This window comes from Papilio machaon, chromosome 26, assembly GCF_912999745.1.
Source record: "Papilio machaon chromosome 26, ilPapMach1.1, whole genome shotgun sequence".
Classification (NCBI taxonomy): Eukaryota; Metazoa; Arthropoda; class Insecta; order Lepidoptera; family Papilionidae; genus Papilio; species Papilio machaon.
The window spans coordinates 2,897,679-2,921,988 of record NC_060011.1 but is presented as its reverse complement, the minus strand read 5'-3'; the positions used below and the strand labels follow the sequence as shown (position 1 = coordinate 2,921,988).

Genomic DNA, 24,310 nt, shown 5'->3' with positions numbered 1-24,310 from the left:
TGTTGTAAACGAACTATGCAAACGTCGTGCCTATGGTTCACTATGTTGTTGTAAACGAACTACGCCTATGGTTCGCAAAGTTGCAAAGAAGTACAGGAGGACGAGGACGTCCTCCAGTCAGGAGAGGCCGTGTTAGGACAGTTGAGGGTAGTCTCACAAAAGGTTTTATAAGGAAGCGTGCGCTGCTGCTCGAGGCAGTCTCTCTCCATCCGTCATTGCGGAACGTCTGACATTTTTGTTTACTTACGTTCGGTTAAAGTTTATACTACAGCGAGGATTATTATGAAGTAGAGTTAAATTCACTGTTTCGCTGTTAGTTTAATTCTTTTAAAATACTTTTGCATCAAATATCTAACAATATAAATAATGAAAATTAAGAAAATGATTTATCAATGTTAAAGAAAGTTATGGCCGAGATTTGACACTATGGTAAAAAAGAGATTCGAACTCGTTCTACACGTGTTTTGTGCCGAAGTAAAATATGACAATCCGGGGAAAAGGAATCGAATATCACCTCACTTGTCAAATTCGGTTCAATCGTTTAGGTCGTTAAAATTGAACTTATATACATAAAACAAATTTACATATTAGGTCCTTACATATGAAATTGGCGTTTTGTATGGGAGGAACAAAAAGTCGAATATTTTTTAATATAATATATTTAATTAATCAAAGTATGAACCATTATTTTCTATGCACTTTTGCCATCTCATAGGTAGTTCATTGATCCCTTTACTAAAAAAAACAGTCGGACGGGAATCAATAAAATCTTTGAAGGCGATTTGGACTGCCCCATCGGAGTTGAATTTTTTCCCTTGCAAGAAGTTATCCAAATTTAGAAAAAAAATGGTAATCTGTTGGAGCAAGGTCCAGGGAGTACGGAGAATGTCTTAGACTTTCCAATTGAAGCGTTGTTGTCCTTGTCTGTTGCGCAGTGTGCGGTCTAGCGTTATCGTGAAGCAGCAGTGGCGTGGAGCGATTGACCAGCCTAGGTTGTTTAGCCGCTAGCTTTTCCATCATGGTTTGCAATTGCTGACAATAGACATCAGCCGTAATAGTCTGGCCAGATTTGAGAAAACTGTAATGAACAATACCGGCACTAGTCCACCAAACGCTTTCAAGTAACTTTTTTGGGGTTAATTTTCGCTTGGGGCAGGATTTGGCTGGCTGGCCAGGATCCAAGCATTGCGCTGAGCGCTTCCGATTATCGTAAAGAACCCATTTTTCATCACAGGTAATGATTCGGTTTAAAATACCTTCATTATTGTGCCGGTTTAGTAATGTAACGCAACAGTCGACGCGCGTTTGCCGGTTTGCTTCAGTCAATTCGTGAGGTACCCACCTTTCAAGCTTTTTAATCTTCCCAATTTGCTTCAAGTGAATTAAAACAGTTTTATCACTAACATCGCAGCCTGCAGCTAACTCGGACGTGGTTTGCGATGGATCCGCTTCCACAATAGCCTTCAACTCTTCATTATCAACTTGAGTCTCAGGCCGTCCACGGGCCTTGTTCTGCAGATCGAAATTTCCAGAACGAAAACGTTGGAACCAAAAACGAACTGTGTTTTCTTTTGCAACACGACCGCCATACACATCATTCACCCTTCGAGTCGTTTCCGCAGCACTAGTGCCACGGCGGAACTCGTACTCGTAAATAATGCGATATTTTAAGTTTTCCATTTTGTAAAATGAGTGACGCAAACAGAAAAAAACAGAAGAAAAAAAACAAATGAATGACGGTTATCGGACCACAAATACATGAGTCTATAGCTGTACAAATTTGAATTTGGAATTCCTTACCAAAGAGGAGAAATTCGTGATTAAAGTGGCCAGTACGAAAAACGCCAATTTCATATGTAAGGACCTAATATATACGCGCGAAAAACATTACCCTATTTTCAGTCCGGTAATAAAAAATATTAACTTGAAAGATTAATATCAATATCAATACATAGTATAAAACAAAGTCGCTTTCGCTGTATGTCCGTATGTATGCTTAGATCTTTAAAACTACGCAACGGATTTTGACGCGGTTTTTTTTAATAGATAGAGTGATTCTTAAGGAAGGTTTGTATGTATAATAAATGCATAATATAGTAGAGAAACACTGATAAATTTAAAGGTTTCTAATGTGAACGCTGTGAACGTTGTGTATAAGGACATTCTATAGTAGGTATATTTTGCATTGCACCCGTGCGAAGCCGTGGCGGGTCGCTAGTCTAAGAATAAAATAGAAACATAGCGTGAAAAATATTTATTCATACATATCGTGGTATTTGGTAAATTCTATGTATTATGTATTATTTAACAAAATAAATATAATTAACCTTAAAAAAATCTATAAAATATTTGATATTTGTCATAAAACAATCTATACATACAATAAAGAATAATGTCCATTTTGAATGACAGTCTTAAGCAGTATCGGATACTGTAATTTTTTTTAAATATAAAAAGAGCAGATTGTTTGTCATGTTTACAAAATGCAAGTATCAAATTATTTTTTCATAATAAATATAGTAAACACACATTTTAGCTTATGTAGGTGACCTTCTACATATTCCAAAAAACACTCCACAGTCACACATACACACTCTTACATAACACACACACACACACACACACATAAATACAGGTGCTTGACGAGTGGTCGACGTCGCGCGTGACAACTAATTTTATTGACCTCTGATTGGCAATTTCAAAATTGCAACGCACAGCTGAGCGGGGGTCACTGACCGGTTTTGCACACGCACCGGACTTCAGTGGAGTTTTTACAGTGCCGCGATATACCACGCCGCTTACGATTTCTCAACGTGTACTTTGTTTCTCGAACAGTGATATTTCTCTTTCTCCTGTTACTTTTACTTTTCTTCGCTGTGTTGTACTCTCCTTCTATTTATTTATTGGTGTGTGTACGAGTGAGAATAAATTGTGTTGTGAATAACGGTCGCATCATTTCGCTACCTCACACCCTCACATCACCGCATCTCTCACCTTCCAACACCCCACACCACATTGGTGACCCCGAGGAGCATCAAGATGAGCAACACCGAGGATGCATTTCAGGAGGCACGAAGTTTGCAAAATGAACCTTCTGACCATGTATGTAAGGTTGGAATTCGCATACCACCGTTTTGGCCGGAGGAACCCGAGATATGGTTTGCCCAAGTGGAAGGTCAGTTTAGCATTGCCGGCATCACAAGCGACTCGACCAAATTTAATTATGCCATTGGTCAGCTGGGAAACCTATACTCCAAAGAGGTCAAGGATTTAATTGTCAATCCACCCTCCACCAACAAATTTGAAAAATTGAAATCGGAGCTGATTAAAAGACTAAGTGCATCAAAAGAAAAGAAGTTGACACAGCTGTTGATGCATGAGGAGATGGGTGACAGGAAGCCGTCACAGTTTCTTCGGCATCTTGAGAGCTTAGGCGGATCGCAAATCTCAACCGACTTTTTGAAGACAGTTTGGGTCAGCCGGTTACCTACCGGCATTCAGACGGTTTTGGCCGGACAGACTTCTACCACAATTGAAGAGATGGCGGACATAGCAGATAGGATCAATGACCTGGTCCCCTCGACACCTCAGGTGGCATCAACCAGCCGACAGAGTGAGAATGTCGACTTGGCCAGGGAGATCGCTGCTTTACGAAAGGAGGTCCAACAGCTGGCCCTCAGGCAACGAAGCGGCAGATCAAGAACCAGGTCCCGACTACGCGACCGTCAGCGCTCTTCGTCGAGATCCCAGTCCAGCTACCGGCGACACCCAGTCTGTTGGTACCACTTTAAATTCGCTGACAAGGCGACAAAGTGCTGCCCCCCATGTGACTTCAAGTCGGAAAACTCCAGAGGCAATCGGTAATGACGACCGACGATTGCCCTTCTTCAACTGGTCGCCTGTTCGTCACCGATCGCAAATCCAAGACACAGTTCCTGGTCGACACTGGGAGCGACCTCTGTGTCTTCCCGCGATCGCTGCTGCGAGAGCGTCGTGCCCGGACTACGTATCAGCTAAGTGCCGCTAATGGTTCTTGTATAAACACATATGGTTATGTTCATTTACAACTTGACTTTTGTTTACGTAGAACTTATAAATGGCGTTTTGTTGTTGCCGATGTGACTAAACCTATTATAGGTGTAGATTTTTTAAATCATTACAATTTAATAGTTGACTGTCGTAACAAACGTATTATTGACAATACAACATTTGTAACAGCTTGTGCGTTGCGAGTTAAATGCAACGACATTTCATCGGTCAAAGTCCAATCGGGTGACTCGGGTTACCACAAAATTTTGTCGGACTTTCCCGATATTACTCGACCATCCGGCACGCACCGTATCATACCACACAACACGGTACATCACATTCGCACAACACCAGGACCACCAGTTTCATGTTCACCTCGTCGCCTCGCTCCTGACAAATTAAAAATCGCTAAAGAAGAATTCCAGACCATGATTGAATGCGGTATCGCTAGGCCGTCTGAAAGTCCTTGGTCGTCGCCGTTACATTTGGTACCCAAAAAGGACAACGGTTGGCGTCCTTGCGGGGACTATCGGATGTTAAATGCCAGGACAATTCCCGATAGGTATCCTATTAGGCATATACAGGACTTCGCTCACAGTATAGCAGGGTGTAAAGTGTTTAGTACACTGGATTTAGTAAAAGCGTACAACCAAATACCTGTGAGTCCAGAGGACATTCCCAAAACTGCAATAACAACCCCTTTTGGTTTGTATGAGTTCCCGTATATGAATTTTGGTCTTTCAAACGCAAGCCAAACGTTCCAGAGGTTTGTAGACGAAATGACAAGGGGACTTGATTTTTGTTATTGTTACTTAGACGATTTTTTAATTTTTTCAAAGGACGAAGTAGAACACAAAGACCATTTACGTATTATTTTCCAACGTTTAAAGGACTACGGTATGGTGATTAATGTGTCTAAGTGCGTTTTCGGGGCCCGAGACGTGTCATTTTTAGGATATCACATCTCCGCGAGTGGCACCAAACCACTAGACACTAAGATAGAAGCGATTAAACATTTTCCCATTCCTACTAACATTCGTCAACTTAGGCGTTTTCTAGGAATGATTAATTTTTACAGACGTTTCTTACCGCGCGCGGCAGAATTACAAGCGCCACTAAACAAGTTATTAGTTGGCATAGTAAAAAACAACCAGCCGATAACATTGAAAGATGAGTCACTCGATGCGTTCGAGCGCTGTAAACAATCCCTTTCAGACGCTGCGTTATTAGCGCACCCGGATTGCCAAGCGAAACTCGCACTTGTTACCGACGCATCGGACACAGCTATCGGCGCTGTATTGCAACAATTTACTGATAACGCATGGCAACCGCTTGCATTCTTTTCGCGCAAATTAAGTCCATCTCAAGTTAAGTATTCACCTTACGACAGAGAATTATTAGCTATTTATGAAGCCATTAAATATTTTAGGCACATGTTAGAAGCTAGACATTTTATTATTTATACTGACCACAAGCCGATCAGTTTCGCATTCCACGAAAGGAAGAAAAACTGTTCGCCTAGGCAGTATAGGCATTTAGATTATATCGCTCAATTTACTACGGATATTCGCCATATTTCCGGTAAGGATAATGTTGTTGCCGACACTTTATCGCGTGTCGAAGCGTTGGATCAACCTCTAGACTTAGAAGCCCTAGCTAACAGTCAGGCTACGGACCCCGAACTTCAAAAATTAATTACTGAAGGTTCGTCGTTACGTCTAGAAAAATTAGCATTGCCCGGGTGTCGAACCCCATTGTACTGCGATGTAAGTACACCGACGTCTAGGCCATTTGTTACTAAATTTTTCCGTAGACAAGTATTCAATTGTTTACATTCGTTGAGCCATCCAGGCGCTAATACAACAGCGAAGTTAGTCACAGAACGCTACGTATGGCCGAGTGTTAGAAAAGACTGTCGTGAATGGGCAAAAACCTGTTTAGATTGTCAGCGCTGTAAGGTTACGCGACACGTTAGCGCACCGCTAGGCACATTTAATTTGCCCCGCGCAAGATTTAAACATGTACATATCGATCTCGTAGGGCCGTTGCCGTTATCGGATGGGTATCGATATTGTTTAACTTGCGTTGATCGCTTCACTCGGTGGCCCGAAGCCGTACCCATCGCGGATATTACAGCGGAGACAGTGGCTAAAGCGTTGCTTTCGTGCTGGATATCTCGTTTTGGCTGCCCGACGGATATTATAACAGACCGCGGCAGGCAGTTTGAGTCGGCGTTATTCCAACACCTCGCGAAAATAGCCGGATTTCAGCACAAGCGTACGACTGCTTACCACCCAGCAGCTAACGGTCTCGTTGAACGCTTTCATAGGCAGTTAAAAGCGTCCATAATGTGCCATGCGCGAGAAAAATGGACCGAGTCTTTGCCGTGGGTATTGTTGGGAATACGATCTTCATTTAAAGAAGACTTGAACGCGTCCACTGCTGAACTCCTGTACGGGGAGCCTCTTAGGTTACCCGGGGAATTTTTTGACCCTTCAAGTAGCGGTACAACTGATGTCAGTGACTTCATCGCTAGATTGCGCGCTTTTGCGCAAAAGTTAAACCCAACCCCGGCCTCGCGACATGGAAACAAAAGCGTTTTCGTTTTTAAAGATCTCGCCAATACCGGTCACGTCTTCCTGCGAGAAGACGCGGTGCGGGCGTCATTACAACCTGCGTATACCGGTCCTCATAAGGTCGTTTCTCGGAGTGACAAATCTTTTACTATATTGATTAACGGGAAGGAAGTGACAGTCTCGATTGATCGTCTTAAGCCAGCGTACATTTTATGCGACAGTAACAACAGTACCGCAACTAATGACGAACCTGTGACTGCGGAGTATACGACCCGTTCGGGACGTAAGGTAAAGTTTACCGATTTTTATCGCCCTTAACCAGGTCTCTGGAGGGGGGTGATGTAGGTGACCTTCTACATATTCCAAAAAACACTCCACAGTCACACATACACACTCTTACATAACACACACACACACACACACACATAAATACAGGTGCTTGACGAGTGGTCGACGTCGCGCGTGACAACTAATTTTATTGACCTCTGATTGGCAATTTCAAAATTGCAACGCACAGCTGAGCGGGGGTCACTGACCGGTTTTGCACACGCACCGGACTTCAGTGGAGTTTTTACAGTGCCGCGATATACCACGCCGCTTACGATTTCTCAACGTGTACTTTGTTTCTCGAACAGTGATATTTCTCTTTCTCCTGTTACTTTTACTTTTCTTCGCTGTGTTGTACTCTCCTTCTATTTATTTATTGGTGTGTGTACGAGTGAGAATAAATTGTGTTGTGAATAACGGTCGCATCATTTCGCTACCTCACACCCTCACATCACCGCATCTCTCACCTTCCAACACCCCACACCACACTTACATTCAAACAGTATCGTGTTATAGTTTTCAAATTTCTTGACATGTCTTAACTTCGCGCAGGACACAATTTTAGAGGTGTAGCTGGGGATGGGCACTGCGCAGTGCGCTAATAACCATGAACTGCTAAGTTATATGAATAGAACAATACCTAAAAACTAAATTTAAAAGTTAGAATAGATTCTAAACATGTATAGCTTACTTTGTCTACCTATCTTCACTTCGCGGCAAGTCGCGTGTGTCATTTTCTCAATCGTTTTATCGACTACTAAACAAAATGAGCGCGGCGGTCAAAGTCTTGGTAGCCGCTAAGTGGAAATAGGCAGTTAATTAGGGATATTACGTCTACTGACTACAGCTCTCTAATTCCATTATCCATCTCTATAATAATACAATTTATACCGTACTTTACATGTCATTAATAATGAAAATAAATCTACATGCAACATATAGGAATGTATATCAAATTACACTTTGTTCATATTATTCTCGTTTCATACACTTTTCTATCATTCATTCATCTACGCACAAAGATTATATAACACAAAATTATTTAGATTTCCCAAAGGCAACTTCAAACACAAAATAAATCTCAATGCACTACATACAATTTTCTATGAAAACAGAATATTTAAGTTGCATAAAACACGGAACAATCATACCATGATCAATATAATTTCAATTGGTTAATCCTATCGCGTTTTCATTTCTTTCAAACCCAATACATCTACGTATTCATGTGATGACTTCGCACAAATACCTTGAGTTTTCAGTTTAGAAACATTATTGTCCTTTCACCCATTGTTCTCAATAAAACAAAGATTCAAGCTTAAAAGAACGCAAGATGGTTAGTAAATGAAATCTACAATCTAGTCACAGAGGCCTCACAATCCCTGGTCTTCTCTTTGCCTTTTCCCATGAATTCTGCGTATATCTCCTCCGTCGTCCTCATCTTGGTCTCCGGGACACAGAAGACGATGTACACAGTGCTGATGAGGCAGACCATCGCGAAGCAGCCGAAAACAAAATGCAGACCGATAGAGACGGCGAGAGGTTGGAAGACCCTCAGCTCGATGGAGACCAAAGCACACGCGAACGCGATCACTATTGAAGTCACGGTTCCACGAAACTGGAATACAAAAATGTACGTTTTAACGATCACTTTGATATGTTCAGTCGCTTGTCTTCGCGGTATTCTAGTTACAGAAAAATTGCCTCATATCTCGCAATGAACTCAAATCTCAACGACAGTGGTACACTAAAAAACAGTATTCTAATAAAATCTTTTAGATAGAACGGTACCATAATTTGGTTTTACAACATATTAGAAGAACAACTTGACACATTCCGGCACTTACGCCTAGCAAGTTCACCTTAATTTTATTCCAATATCCAAGTCGAATAGCAATTCCAAAATAGTCTTTTCTAAAATTGTAGTGGCGGAGAACCTGTTAAGGTTAAGTGAATACTAACCTGGAATGAGAACATCTCAGTCATGATAACGAAGGGTACAGGCTGTAGGCCGGCCGCGTCGCAATAGATGCAGAGACATAACGCCGTGACAGGCACTGCCGCTCCGCCCGCCCGCACCGCGAACCATCCCGCCAGAACTGCGAGAGACACGCCGGATACCAAGCACGTCGTCCCTAACAGTGGCTGGAGAACAAGATTTTGATTGAATATCTTAGCGGCCCAAGGTCCCCGCCGCATCCCACTACGCCACACACCTAAAATTATGTCGACAAACCACCTGAAAATATTTATACACTGCCATTTTCTAAAGGAAGAAATTTCTTTCACAACTGTGCAGTTCAGAGTCCATCTTACTATATATTTACATGAGGAACTCTACACTAAAGGTCTATCTTAGTGGCCAATCAAAAACTTTGAGTCTGGCAGTAATATTTGGAGGCTGAACACGTTTCTTCCTAGTCTACAGGTCATAATATGCGAAAACTGGTTATAAAATCGTTTAGAGGTAGGCAACCCATATGAAATTGTGGATGTCTATGGGCAGCGGTCGCTTCACCATTTAGGAGTATTCAGCTGGGCACTCGCTTATTTGCCACTTTATGATATAAAAAAGAAACTTGAGAGGTTTCAAGGGACACCCGGATGGAACGAAGTTCCTTTCGATTAATTAGTGAAGGAATTGTAATAATTTTTTTTTTATTTTTTTTAAGTCGCGACACCACACTGTTCAATGCGAAATAGAAATGAAAATATCTGGCTTGCTTTCTATAAGAGAGAAAGAGACAGACAGAGAAACATGCGACGCACAGCTTACAATAGCTTACTATAGCAAAAAGTGTCATGACAACTTTTCGTAAGAATTTTTTCCGTCTAGCCCCCTTTCACAACGCGCGATAAGGAACTTCGTTCCAAAAAGAAATACATTAAGAAATAGAATTTCAATATTTGTCAACATCAGTTCATGAACTCACCTTTCTGCCAGTCCTCTCGACCAAAGTAGAGGCGGTACAGGAGCCAATGAGTTGCACCACACCGAGTAGAGTCGCTTGCTGGTTGGCGTTGAGGACCCAGCTGCCGCTCGCCTGGTTGAAGATTAGAGACGCGAAATGCAGTACAGCCAGACAGCCGCACAACTCCCGAGCCAGCGTTATCGTCAGCGTGATACGGAAAGCACGGAATGTGTTCCGATCGGATACTGAAAAAAAGACAATCTTATTAAAGGTTTTGTTCATTGTAACAACGTTACTACGCGGCAACAGTGCGACGGCTACGCGCGAATGCGCGAACTTTGACAGTAACAGTAAATAATACTCAGCTAATCAGATATCTAACTTAAATTGTGATGAGTTTTAATGTTTCCTTGTTTTTTGTTCCATGCTTTTTGTACATGTTTTGTGAGCACGTTGTTAACGTGGGCTGTGAGCTTTTGTAAATTTAATCAGTAACGGTTGATTAATAATATTTCTATTTAACGTAGTGTAGGCTTAAACACGAGTATATCAAGGCCAGGACTTAAATGTCAAATTAATTAGATATTATTTGTCCAACATGATTTATGGTAATTTTTTTATCCTATCACGATACCTCATCGTGGTTGTTAAGATCTTTATAGTATACGAAATCTAGTTCTGTTAATTAATTTATTACTTTTTCTACAATTATAATAATAATTCAATCGATTTTAAATTTGCACTCGCAATTACCGTAAATAACATCGATATCTTTATAGTAACCTGATTTTTAAAGCTTAAATCAAATACGTATTTTTAATTGAACAAGTTGCTCAGATGTCAAGTTTTAATGTTACAATTACGATCTTCGTTATTGAAGATACTGAAATTGAATATACTAATATATTGAATATTCGATATTGAATGATAAATAAAATAATTGTAAATACAAATTTACTACTATTTATTAATAATTTCCTTATTTAGCACTCTAATTATACACTCATAATTTGACACTGGCTTGACTAATAATTATTGTTTTTAGATTGGCTTATTTTTCATAAAAAGTAGTTGTGTTGATTCTGCCCGTCACACTATTGGCCGTTATTATCTATTCCACTTGAATTCTACCGCCACTTCATCATAGCAGGGAATCGATCTTGCCTTAGTGGTGGTTGCTAGTTTATACGCTTGCATATCAGTACGAAAAGAAACAAGAATTGACTGCAAAGTGTTATAGTGGTGTTAAGTGTTAAAGTGTGTAGTCAACTACTGAGGAGATAGAGCATCCAATTCTTCTTGAACTAGAAAGATTTTTTACAGTAGAAACCATTCTATGGAATTAGAAGAAACATCAAATATGGCGCCAAAAGCCGTAGATCTGGACTGAACGCGAGATACGCCTAATAAACAATACAATATCGGTAATACGACGGAATATTAATAGTTTGATGTCGTTATAATTGCTTTTGACTATCACATATATATACCTACATATTTATATTCATATAAGTATCTACATATTTTCTTCCGCCAGCGTTTATTTAGAAAATTTCCTCTAACTCTAGTGTCGGTAAAGTCTAACAATAACAGTGTAAACAAGCAGTAGGCACGAGCTCATTACCGGGGCCTGGGAACACATTGTTTTGTTACCACTCGTGCCCACGCACCATTACCGTTATTGCCGTCACATAGTAAAACAGTAGGTCAAGTCTTTTTACCTGAATGCTGCTATGTATTCTGTTATATACATATATAAGTTTGAACATCGATTTACTTATTTTGAATGATATTTTTTTTTTAATGAAAGATTATAGTACTTTATAAAAACATTTGATAATTTCTATCTATTGACCCCTTTGAGGCCCTTTTAATACTCTTTTATTCTAACATATTCAGTGTCACAGACTTGGCTTGCCTTAAAGATATAAGCAGCATGAAACTTGTAAATATCAAATTTTTCATATCACTTACTCAGAACTTTGAGGACCTCGAAGAATTTTACAGAATTGTCCTGCTCCATTTCTAGCAGTAAGGCCTGTAATTCGGAGTCCACCGCTGCATCACCCGGCTGCCGGCAACGTAGCCACGCCAATGCCCCGCGAGCCTCCTGAACATTATACACATCCTTACTCAATCTGAATACTCGCATCAACCTTTTTGACGGACCAAGGATAGCTGTGCAGTGCGAATCTCTACCCTACATGTGGAATAGGGGAGAGATACGGGTAGTGTAAAACATATTTTCATCATAAAATATAAATAAAAATAAAATTAGTTTTTAGTAAATAGGTATTTAATATTAACTGTAAACAAACTGTAAAGCAATAAAGGCTATTAAACTAAAAAAAAACTAAAAAAAATAAAGAAAACATAGAAAAAAATAATTTTGAAAAAAAAAAATAACTTACATCAACTTTTCCACTTTTAAGGAGGTAAGATGGTGTTTCAGGCATTGTGATGAAGAGAAGCAAATGTATCAAGGGCACGGAGAGACATATCCACAGCGTAGTATTATAGCAGAGATATTCTCCAGCGATGTAGACCAGCAGGTTGCCAAGGTTCTGGGACAAGATGACCAGGCTCCCAAGGGTGCCCCTGATGGAATCCTCGCTGACCTCCTTGATATATAAGGGAGTGACCACATACGATCCGCTCACGCCGAACCCGACTATCGCACGAGCTAATATTAACGCCCATGTTGAAGTAGAATAGATCTTCAAAGACCAACACGCCTGTAAACAGTTAAGGTAAGGTATAATTTTTTACAAATTAGAACTTTTGCATGTTAGTGTAGGCTTCCACTGTTGAAAACAACAGAAAACTGGTATTAATACAAGTGTTTAGGCATTAGAAAGTATTGAAAAAATTTTAGAATTTTCAAATTTGAATAAAAAACTTTACACACGATACACTTATCTCGACGTTTTACTAAAGATTTCGAAATTAATCAAGCCGATAAGATCTACAAACCGCTAAAAACTACAAAACCTGTTAACTTGAAATATTTTTGCACGTGACTAAGTTGTAACGGCATTCTCTATGGGTTTCGTGCTGTTTAAATAATGTAACAAGCATGCAATGGATATTCAATTTAAGATTATACTACCGTTAATTTATTAATCTATACGAAGAATACTGCTCTAGGTTAGGAGTTTTAAATTTTTAAAATCCGAACAAAAACGGACCTCAATTGTAATTAAGAGACATTGTTTAATGTGGAGAGAATTTGAAAGTTCCCAATAGTCCACTGTCAACTGTCAAAGTTTATATACGTCATTACGGTGATTTTTTAATAGAAATCCTGTCCATTAAGAAGAGACATTAAAACGAAATTAAAAAGAAGCTATTGTTGATTCACCGGTTTTCTTTTTTCCTCAAAACATATTCAAAATTAAAATAATGTTAAAGACTAAATATGATTTTTCTTACCGCCATAGACAAAGATGTAAGCATCAAAGCTTTCTTCCTTCCAAAATTATCTACAATAAATCCGAACAAAAAGACAGCCGGTGTTCCAACCAGGTAAGGAACTGAAGCCATCCAAGATATCACATCCTGATGTACTGGTTCAGCCGCCGGAGTGTCCTCGGACATGAGCTTAGGACCCATCGGAGAGAGCCATCCGATCGCTGTGCCATAGGAGAAAACTGGTAACACCACTGTGAACAAAAGTAATAAATTAACGTTTGTCCTTGTTTTTGTGACAAAAAGAAAGGGTAAAAAAAGTCTGCTATTCAACTTATCATCATCATAATGTCAACCTTGGTTTCCATTGCTTAAAAATCTGTAGAAAACATAACATAGAGGCATGCAACACAGCGCGGTATACAGTGACCACGATCCTACAATAGGTGCGGTACTGACACAGCTCTCTCGCTTCTTCTACATACCTCTTAAGTGTTTGTACAAGTATTAGAAACCCACGTTAAGATTACTTAGTAACAGTTTACTAATGATTACTAAGTCGACAGTTAACAGAAACAGTTGCATAACAAAAGGTGAACGCCAGTTTAATTATTCAAATATCTCATTACATCATATCAATTGACCAAGATAGAAATACTCGGTACAATTAATATCAATTTTACTTCAACATTGTAAGTCCAATCGTTCCGTATTAATTATAGATGTCACTCAAGGTTAGGAGATGCATACACGTGCTTCTAGAAAGATCTATTACTGAGACAATCTAGACTTAAGTAGCCACTAGCTGGTTACAAATAAATAGCTGCTAGGCAGTCGGTAACAGTTTACCAAATATATATTCACTTGATACGATGACCGCTTTAAAAGTAATTCATTACATCCGAATTCATGTTGTCCTAGTAATAAAAGAATTTACATAGCGTCAAACAATTTGAAAACCGGCGGCTCCTTGAGCTAGATGCCAGACGCGACGAGCTGAAAGCCCGACCACCTGCGGCTATCAGCTATAATTACGTGAACAGTGTGCTCTCATGTCCGCAATGTGCGAGGATTTTCGCAAACAAAATTGGCTACATAAGCCACATGCGAGCACACCAACGTCAAAACCGGAGCTGAAGACAGTCGCCGTGGCCGATATCGGCCGGGATTACATCATCATCATCATCAAAAGAATTTATTTTACAAATTCTTCAGAGCCTTGATAGTGTTATTTTAAATCAGAAATATTAAAACTAATATAAAAAAAAATTAATAACAAGCTCTTATTATGTTCTTGTTTATTAAAAGAACTAAAAATAAAAACTATTCGTCATGATAATTCAAACGAGCGTAAACTAGATGAGATTGTTTAATTTCATTGTGAAGTTCCTATATCCATCTTTCAGCTCCATCATCGGATCAAAAAAAAATCATGTATGCAAAATTTCAGCTCTATTAGTATCCGGAAAGTGGTTTAAATTGATTTTGCTAGATTTGAAGGTTGTAAAAACACTTTTCAAGACTTATTGATAATTGAAAACCACTATACTTGAAACCCTGCACAATATTATAATAATAATAATAAAGCCATTTATTTCCATACAGATAAAAAACAAAATTAAAAATGAAATAAAATGTACAAAGTAACTTACTTCTATTTGCAATTTTTTACAATTCCTTAATTTAAAAAAACACAATATTATAATCATCATTAATTTTTCTTACACGTAATATGTTTGAGTGGCTGATAACGAAAAAGTAATTTAAAAATTTATTCTGTCGCGGTGGTAGCTGCTGCACGCGGGCATGTTATTCTTTTTTAATTCTGCGTTAAGGAAGTCGTGGGCAACCGCTAGTTTATAATTAAAAGGTACGAGACATAAAACGTAAGTACTAGAAGCTCTTGGATCGTTCGAAGTTCATGAAAACAACATTGATCTCGAAGTAAAGCTAAAGGCAGACGGTTCGGCGTCGGGTAATTATGAAATGTATTCGAACAATGAACATTACGAGCTCATTGAATCTGTTGTTGATGTTCACTTCAATTAAGGCAGTAAATTTATGTTTTTGTTTGTATCATCTCAATCGGCTATAATTACCTCAATAAATATAATACGAATGTTTGGATGTATGTCATCAAGTATTTTCCGGAACGGTTGAACGGATTTTGATGAAATTTTTCACAGATATTGAATAGGAATAACGCATAGGATATAAAAACGCATAGGCTATTTTAAATCCGGAAACATGTACGGTTTTAGATGGATATTTGTTCTTCCTTTTACGTAATTATTCAATAGTTCCGCAAAGCAATAAACAGTGTTTTTTTTTAATTCTACGCTAACAAAAGAATACGAACATATCCTAATTTTTATAGACTAAATAGATTTAATCATTACTATTAAAATTTTCTATTTTTAATTTAGTCGAGTAATCGTTGATTTCAGACGAAAATCCCTAGTTAAAACATATTGTTATCTCAGTTTTGAGCGAGATGACGATATGTTTCATACAGTGATTTTAGTCTCTGAAACTAACGATAAGTGACTTGTAAATGCATTCATTATCACTTCCAATTATAGTGTGCAGTTTACACTTGACCTTGGTGATAGAATGCCAGAGGCCGATGACTACATAGAGCAGTCTGACCGGTCCATCGTCACTGGTTGCTAGGTGTTATAGGGCTGCCACATCATAGAATTTAATCCTTTTACCGTTGATAGCTTCTTGTCAAAGTGATGTGAAAAAAGTCTTCAAGGGTTGCCAAATTACTGGTTGTAGATTTTTTCGGTCTGATACGGTTTCTGATACGGTATGCAAAAGTGAACCTAAATTAAAATAAATCCTGAGAATGTCCTTGTAGCACTGTGTTGTCTTCTCATCTTGTTTTCTGTGTCATTGCCTATGTAGTTTTTATAAAACTTAACCAATCTCGATATTAGTGTCCCTCTCACCGTGTTAGACTTTGTCGGAGACTACAAGTTTATTGAAAGTTGACAACCCTAGATGTTTGGTCAAAGAACCAGTTCACATCGACGCTTAACATTCATGAATGAGATGTACGTAATGTGTCTAGTCTGGTGTAAGATTTATTTACTGAATACTATTCAGCGGACGAACTAGTCGGCCAAGCACGAATATTTGTGAAAAGCGCCGTCGTATTGTCATCGACGAAATTTGTGTAGCGGGCGTAATACACCAAAAATCTCATACTAATTTTGACATAATTGACGAATAGGCGCTAATCGAAAATATTTCGTGCTAGGCCTACAGTTGTAGTTTTATAGACAAGCCATCGCCTAGGATATAAGTTTGTGTGAATTCGTAAAAGTATTGACACAAATGATGCAAATGTGATTCACCTTCCCGCACTTGTTTTATAAGGAATGAAATTCTCTTCCTGTGTGTCCACTCCCTTGCCGATCAAAACAAGGCAACGCATTTGCAGTTGAAGATGACTATGGGCAGTGATCACTTCGCTTTTTTATCGAAACAAAATAACACCGTTTGTTTCCTTGGTATGAGAATGACAATATAAATTATTTACCTTTGAGCGAGGGATTAAATTTTTTTTTATTCAAATTAATGTGTTATAAAGGTGTAATACCGCGACAATAAAGCTGACGACGTCTGAGTTATACTCTCTGTTCTTGATATCGAAATACCAGGAATTCCAAATATTAAAATGAGTGAAAACTAGTTTGGAAGATATTGACTAAACTGATTAAATTCTCGATTATACGATTATTTTGCACATCACATGATAAAAATCTGGAAATACACAGAAAGAAAAGCTGAAGAGTGAGAGACGTAATATTCCAGTCCCACTCACCCTAAAAGAGGGCCTCTGACAGGCTCCAAACTAGTCTGTACAGACACGGAATAAATACGTGACTTATTAAAGTCTATAAAATCATGTATAAATATTTTATTACTATTTCGCCAATTTACAAAACAACGTGGTATTTTTTAAACCAAAACTTTAGAGGAGAGCAATTTCAAACACTTTTTTGATTATTTTCAGAAAACACATTAATTGCCGCAACAATTCAATTGTTTTCCGACTGTAAAAGTATCAATATTTTAGAATTTATCAACGCTTAAATGTTTAAAATTGCTCTCCCGTAAAGTTGTGGTTTAAAAAATATAACATTATTCTTGTAAAGAAGCGATTTATTGGCATTGTCCAAAATGATCCTTCTAAAAATATATACTAAAAGAAAATATACCTACATAGAAAACCGGTAGAATAGTAGACGCAAGGCTTGCCTTGAACTTGTTGAATATCTATGCTAAATTGAGTCGATTATGTATAAAACTAGTTTAGTAAATAATAATTTAAAAAAAAAAACATTAAGCTAGAAACCCCAGGGGAACATATCAAAAGGATAATCTTCAAAATTGGTGAGTTGGTTAACATTACCCCTCATTTAAAAAAAAAAGATTTATTTTAAAATATTATCAAACAAAACTCAATAATTCTTAGTAATTATCATTAATTAAAATACAATCTTGTGACAGTTAATTGCATCTTCTTTATATAAATCAAAAATATTGTAATTTAACGTCTTTGTTATAAATGTTACACGCGTAAACAACATGCGTAATGGTCCTTACGGTGAATTATTGGTCTTGATTGTTTTGCTTATATCGCTTTACACTCTACCACTAAAGGGCCATTTCCATAGTGCGTAATGCCCAACGAACATCTGCACGTGGAAATAATCTCGTTTATGTTTATGTCCGTTCGTGCCCGTCAGGCTGACCAGCGGATTGCGTGTCATTAGAGTCCTTTTTTTACACTCGTACGTTTGTAAAATACATTGAAAAATCAATACCACTGTCTAGCAGTTTGTGGGCAGCGACTTAATATTTGCATTCAATGAAACTCGAATAACTTTTTGCCATCATTAAATGATTAACAGCTTGGTGCATTTGTCCGTGGTTAGCCGACAGCGTTACAGAATTATGAACAGTGGAAACCCACATTAACTTGTAAACTCCGAACAGATGCGCAAAGAGATTGAATCATTAATTGGAGTAAAATATAGTTGATCGTTTTTTTTACGTAACTTCTATCTTTTACGGGGTACATTATTGCTATTATCAAGACTTTTAACTATATGTGTCAGTCAAATTAATAATTATTTAAACTTATGTACACTATTAATATAAAAAAATAATATATTCCAAATTAAAGATTTGCATACCAACTGGTGTTTTATCTATAAAAAAAATATCTGTCAAAAATACTACCGTGCCCTACGTAGGGTCGACGCAGTATGAACTAGTATTCCATACGTCTCTATTACCCGTAATATCTGAATTGACATTATATCTTTCACACGATCCATCCATCCATCCTTTTAAATTTCGTTGATCTCATTTCTATATTTCCACTAGCTGACGCCCGCGACTCCGTCCGCGCGCAGTTAAAAAAAAAAACTTGAGAGGTGTCAAGGGACACCCGGATGGAACGAAGTTCCTTTCGATTAATTAGCGAAGGAACCAATGTTTATTCTATGAATAAAAAACTTAAGTTTTCACAAGAAGTACATTTTATTTCTATGAATTTTCTTTATATATTGTCACGTCGTTGCCATGGTGAAGTAGCGCTCATTCGTCGTTAACATACTTACTATAGCAAAAAGTGTCGTGACAACTTTTCGTAAGAATTTTTTCCGTCTATCCCCCTTTCACAACGCGCGATAAGGAACTTCGTTCCAAAAAAAAAAATAGATGTTGGCCGATTCTCAGACCTACTGAATATGCTCACAAAATTTCATGAGAATCGGTCAAGCCGTTTCGGAGGAGTACGGGAACGAAAACTGTGACACGAAAATTTTATATATTAGATTATCTCCTCGTAATGTAATGCCAGACTAATTTTTTGATAGCGTTTCATCGAAATTAATTCAAATTGTGACGTTTCGCCTATTTAAGGTTAGTATGAAAAAGATGACACCAAATTACGTCATTATAGGACTGGTTTTTTTATACAAATACCATCCACAGTGATTTTAAATTTACAAGTTGTTTTTTATACATAAATCAAGGTACCGTTAATCAAACATTTTTTAAGATTTGTACAAATTATAGAGTGGATCATAAGAATTGCGGCTATTTAAATGATGCTGCGTAATTAAATATCTTAATTATTAACAATTAGCTTTTGCCTCCGACTCCGTCTGCGAGAAATTAAATAAAAAAACTTAATAAGTTTTCTATGTGTTCTTCCAAAGTATGTTCTACATCTGTGCCAAATTTCACCAAGATCCGTTAAGCCGTTCTGAAGACACCTTAAAAAACAAACATTCATCAATCCATCCATCCATCTAAACTTTCGCATTTATAACATTAGTAAGATGACATAGACATAGTCGCAGTCATTTATTCCCTACCCATTTTGGTGAAATGTTATTTGACACTGGCAATTCAATTAGGTCGAAAAACTTCTAATAGTAACGTATATATGTACGTAAAATATAGCTCTTAATTTGCTCTATTATATTCGACAATAAGTATACCCACAAAATCTTTGTCTATACAAATTGGTACAAAATATCAATATCTGTTTAGTATTTTTGAACTTTATCCCGGATATACATCGTGATACGAGGATTTTATAATTTTAAAATAGGAAAAAAAATATGTCATGTTCTTCGGTTAATCTATATATATAAAAGAAAGTCGTGTTAGTTACACTATTTATAACTCAAGATCGGTCGAACTGATTTAGCTGAAAATTGATGGGGAGGTAGCTTAGAACCAGGAAACGGACATAGGATAATTTTTACCCCGTTTTCTATTTTTTATTCCGCGCGGACGGAGTCGCGGGTAAAAACTAGTATAGATATAAAAGAAAGTCGTGTTAGTTACACTATTTATAACTCAAGAACGACTGAATCGATTTGACTGAAAATTTTTGGGCAGGTAGCTTAGAACCAGGAAACGGACATAGGATAATTTTTACCCCGTTTTCTATTTTTTATTCCGCGCGGACGGAGTCGCGGGTAAAAGCTAGTATTTTATAATTTCTTGATCCACGATCAATAAACACAGACGGTTGTCTAAACGAACCCGTTTTACCGACATTAAGTATATTTACTAAGTACCTTCTAAATATAGAAATGACTCTTTTCACCTTAAATTTTATGATAATAGCCTCGTTCATTTGTTTAATCAGTTTTTAATTATTTTAAACGCGACTAAACGATTGTCACGTGTCTGTTATTACTTTATCTGTACTCCTTTTTCCCGAGACGTGGCCAGTATATACGAGTATTAGTGATGCAAATAATTGCAAAGCGTTTTAGAGGGCGGCGGTGGCGTTCTATTTGGAGATTCTGCGGCCCCCTTATCATCGCAGTTGGTGGCCAACGTGGGGTTTTAGTCGGTGGAAACCTCACGCGACCTTATCTAATAATGTAAGAACTTATGAAATATTAACAACAAATGACAACTATGTTATACAGACCTCACATTTGGTTTTACATGCAAAGAAAAGATTTATTTTCAAACAAAACTTAACACTTGATAATTGTGAAGCTTCACCTCTGAATGTTGAATACTGATATGTACTGTGCCGTTTTTAAAAGAAATTACATTGAAAAATAAAATACTTGATAAATTCGCTCAGATACGCACCTCGAATTTTATATGCAGTGTACTTGCTTAGGGTAAACGTTTTCCTACTACAAAACAGACTTACTGATTATGGTCAAAAATTATAAGTTCTGACCAGTTCATTTTTATTACTACTCGGACGCAACTAAGTATTCCCCCTTTCCCTTTTTCCTCTTCTCGTCCTTTTCTTAAAATGAAAGTGAATTCGGCGGAGGAGAGGATGCATAGGAAAGGGAAATAGTCCCTTTCTGTACATCTCCTCCTCTGTTTACCAAACAGGCAACGCATCAGAAATTGCGAACGTACATTGATAGTTTTTAGTTCGGTATTTTAGCGGATTTTTGCCACCCTATATTACTAATATTATAAATGCGAATGTTTATATGTATGGACGGATGGATGTTTATTAAAAAGGTATCTCCAGATCTCGCTGAAATTTAGGTTACTAATTAAGTTTTTTTTTTAGACAGCTAGTAATATTATAGTACAAAATATTGGGACGTTGCTACTATGACAGTTTACTTTTTAAAGAATGATCGAGATTGTATCATAATGTTTGCTTATTTTTTAACCTGTACATGCGGAAATGTTAAAAAAAAACATGTTAATATGGATTCTGTTAACAGAACCATAAAGGTTTTTGTTTGATAACCTTGCCCTTTATTAGATTTATAAAAGATATTGAATAGTTCTGGCATGGTAATAATAAAGAAGAAAAACATGTTCGCTATTTGAAAAACTGTGAGCGGAAAACCAATATGACGTGTTAATCCCGTTTTAATTGACACGGACTGGCCGCTTAGTTTATTTTTTCCTGTATATTTATTAATATTGTCTATTATTACACACAAACTACATTTCGTTTTTGCTATCATATTTATAAAGAATAAGGCTATAGGTCATAATGTAACTGTTAATTTAGTAAAAACTACTTCCAATGATAAATTAGTAATGATTTTTAAAGATGACACATCTCATAGAATCGACCGTTAGAAAGAAAGGTCCTCGAGTGCTGACCTTGTATTGAAAAACGAAGTGTAATGCCACTCGTATGATACCACGACCTACAAAATATTTAGAAAGAAGGTGGCATCGTGACAGACTTGAAATAAATAAATATAAAACTTGATGCAATTATTCGGGTTAATAAAATAAAAAATTGTTTTCTCACTATGGCAGACATAACGTTTAAGAAATTTTATTACTGCATTGGATAGTCGCGCTAACAAAGCAAAGTAACTTATCCTCAAACATTTTTAATCTAATCGTACATTTTTTTTAAATTAAAACGTGAAAATACCTTAAATCTACTAATTACTTTTAATAAAATATTTATCTTCCGAAAAAAAAATACTATTGTTATTTGAAACAAATCAGATTTCAACATAAAAAAAATCTTCAAATTGTACTCTATGGTAGACTAATATTAAACCACAGGAAGTTTACTCCTCCAAGTTGTATGGACAAGTTAAAGCCAACGGTCGGCTGTCAACTAGAGTTATTGGAAGAAAAAATAAACGCCTCACGCTCGAGTCGATGTAACGGAATAACCGAATTGTTAACATTAGGGTTAAGTGTTATTGTTATTAAATTAATCTTTATAACTTACGTAAAATATCAAAATATTGACAAAAAGAACAAAAACGCATAGATCGGATATATTTTTAAAAGCGCTTATATTCGGACCTATAGATCTATTAAAATTAAATTTTGTACAATATGTTTATTGCTATTTTTTTTTTGTTGACTGGTACTTTTAATTCTTTTTCAATGTTTAAAGATATATGTTAACTGTCCTGCACGACACCTTAATTGATAATTTTTAAATGAAAATTTACAGCAATGGTTACAATTAATCCAAATCGTAGAAGAAATGTTACAAAAAAAAAAAATAATGTAGAAAAATGAGGTTTTCTGGAACCTATTAAGTCTTTTAAGCAAAAATATTAGAATGAATATTTAAAGCTTTTGGCTAAAACTTTGTGGACGCTTTTTAAATATATTAAACACATTAATTCTTAACCTTACCGCCTATAAATAATTTAAAAAGTATACTCACTTAGAACCACCATAACAATTTGATGAAATTTACTTCCCTCCGAGCAATACTTTTTTACTGTGTATTTAAGCATTTTGGATAAATTAAAAAAAAATTAAACGGCCAGTTAAAAAATAATTTTAAAACCTATAAGTGAATTTATCACAATTTAAAAGAGTTTAAATATAAATTGAAATCATATTTTTTTTGTTTCGAATCGTAGCCGTTAAAAAAGGCGCGGAAAGCGCGCGCGGTCAACCGTATTCTAATTTCGAATGAATAAGTCCCAATGGAATTGCCGGCCGGCTTGTTTGCTTGTTTATATGCGTCTCTCTAGAGCATTTAAGCGACCGTTGTCTGATATCAATTAAGGGTACGCTTCACTACAATTCTATAAAAAATATATTTGAAATAAATATTGTAAAAAATATAAATAATTTAGACGTAGAATTTACAGTTTGCGGTAACATTTTTTCAATATAATATAATTACATTGATTGTGAAACAGGTCTCGCTTCGAGACTTATGGCAGAGACAATTGCATTAAAATAATATAAATAAAAATATTTAAATAATAGTAAAAATTTTGACTTATACTCATTTCTTTGTCAACGGTATTTGATGGCAACTTCCACATTCAATTTTTATAAATATAGAACCGAACAATACTAATGAAAACAATCGGTATTCTGATTAAGTGCGTTTTTGTTGCTATGCAACAGCTGAAAGACTCTGCCTGCCACTCTTATTAATAAATTTCATCTAAAACATTAGTTTCTCCGCAGTTATAATCCCTTTATTCAATCGAACGGCGATTGCTCCAAATATCTTAGTAGTTATTAATCTGATGTAAATTCCACTTCCTTTCCTAACACTCCGACATTTGCATCACAGAGACATTTCTACATCTAAACTATTAATTAAACAAATAATGTATTTAAAATGGCTATTAATTATCACATCGTGACTTAAAAGTCAGTTAAGGAAGAGGCATTCGAAGGAATTAAGCGAAAGAAAGTACGTCTCATAATAATGAAGGCACGTAACGTATTATAAGGAGTTTGTGACGCAGAAACGCGGCCCGGCGGCGCCGAACTGCGTTTGCGCAGAATAAGTACTAAAATACATACATTAATTCACGACAAAATCCAAGGGAGTAAGATAGAAATCACGTATTCGAGACGAAAGGACATAAAAATTCGAATGGCTTGAAAAAGTAGATGAAATTTTTAAACACCGTTAAATATCATAGGAGCTTATTTACCTTAGAACATAGATAACTAAACTTGTTAGACCACTTAAAAATTTAACTGGTTTCAGGGAACCCTGTCCTGCTACTTTTTTTCTTCAATATGTGAAACCTCAACTTTATTTCCCGCTATCTCCCGTCGGAC

The 24,310-nt window shown here is 36.9% G+C and overlaps 2 protein-coding genes across 2 annotated transcripts; one reads left to right on the top strand and one right to left on the bottom strand.

Annotated features, from left to right (window-relative positions):
* Positions 1–3,039: 3,039 nt before the first annotated feature.
* Positions 3,040–3,864, top strand: LOC123722491. The gene has a single exon (XM_045684360.1). The coding sequence runs from the start codon at positions 3,040–3,042 to the stop codon at positions 3,862–3,864; it is 825 nt and encodes a 274-aa protein (XP_045540316.1).
* A 4,344-nt stretch (positions 3,865–8,208) lies between these two features.
* LOC106718702 (facilitated trehalose transporter Tret1-like) lies at positions 8,209–23,227 on the bottom strand. Its single transcript, XM_045684534.1, has 7 exons — positions 22,938–23,227; positions 13,277–13,506; positions 12,256–12,579; positions 11,819–11,954; positions 9,866–10,089; positions 8,895–9,077; positions 8,209–8,550 (listed from the first exon to the last, which is right to left on the bottom strand). The coding sequence occupies exons 1-7, from the start codon at positions 23,008–23,010 to the stop codon at positions 8,284–8,286; spliced, it is 1,437 nt and encodes a 478-aa protein (XP_045540490.1). The 5' UTR covers positions 23,011–23,227; the 3' UTR covers positions 8,209–8,283.
* Between the last annotated feature and the right edge of the window lie 1,083 nt (positions 23,228–24,310).

What these genes read in the sequence shown, in the direction of transcription:
- LOC123722491 (XM_045684360.1), top strand. Translation starts at nt 3,040, where the DNA reads ATGAGCAACACCGAGGATGCATTTCAGGAGGCACGAAGTTTGCAAAAT.
- LOC106718702 (XM_045684534.1), bottom strand. Translation starts at nt 23,010, where the DNA reads ATGCTTAAATACACAGTAAAAAAGTATTGCTCGGAGGGAAGTAAATTT. An exon ending in TTACATCTTTGTCTATGGCG is followed by an intron (nt 12,580 to 13,276) that starts GTAAGAAAAATC and finishes AACTGTTTACAG; the next exon opens with GCGTGTTGGTCTTTGAAGAT. An exon ending in TCGAGAGGACTGGCAGAAAG is followed by an intron (nt 9,078 to 9,865) that starts GTGAGTTCATGA and finishes CTTGTTCTCCAG; the next exon opens with CCACTGTTAGGGACGACGTG.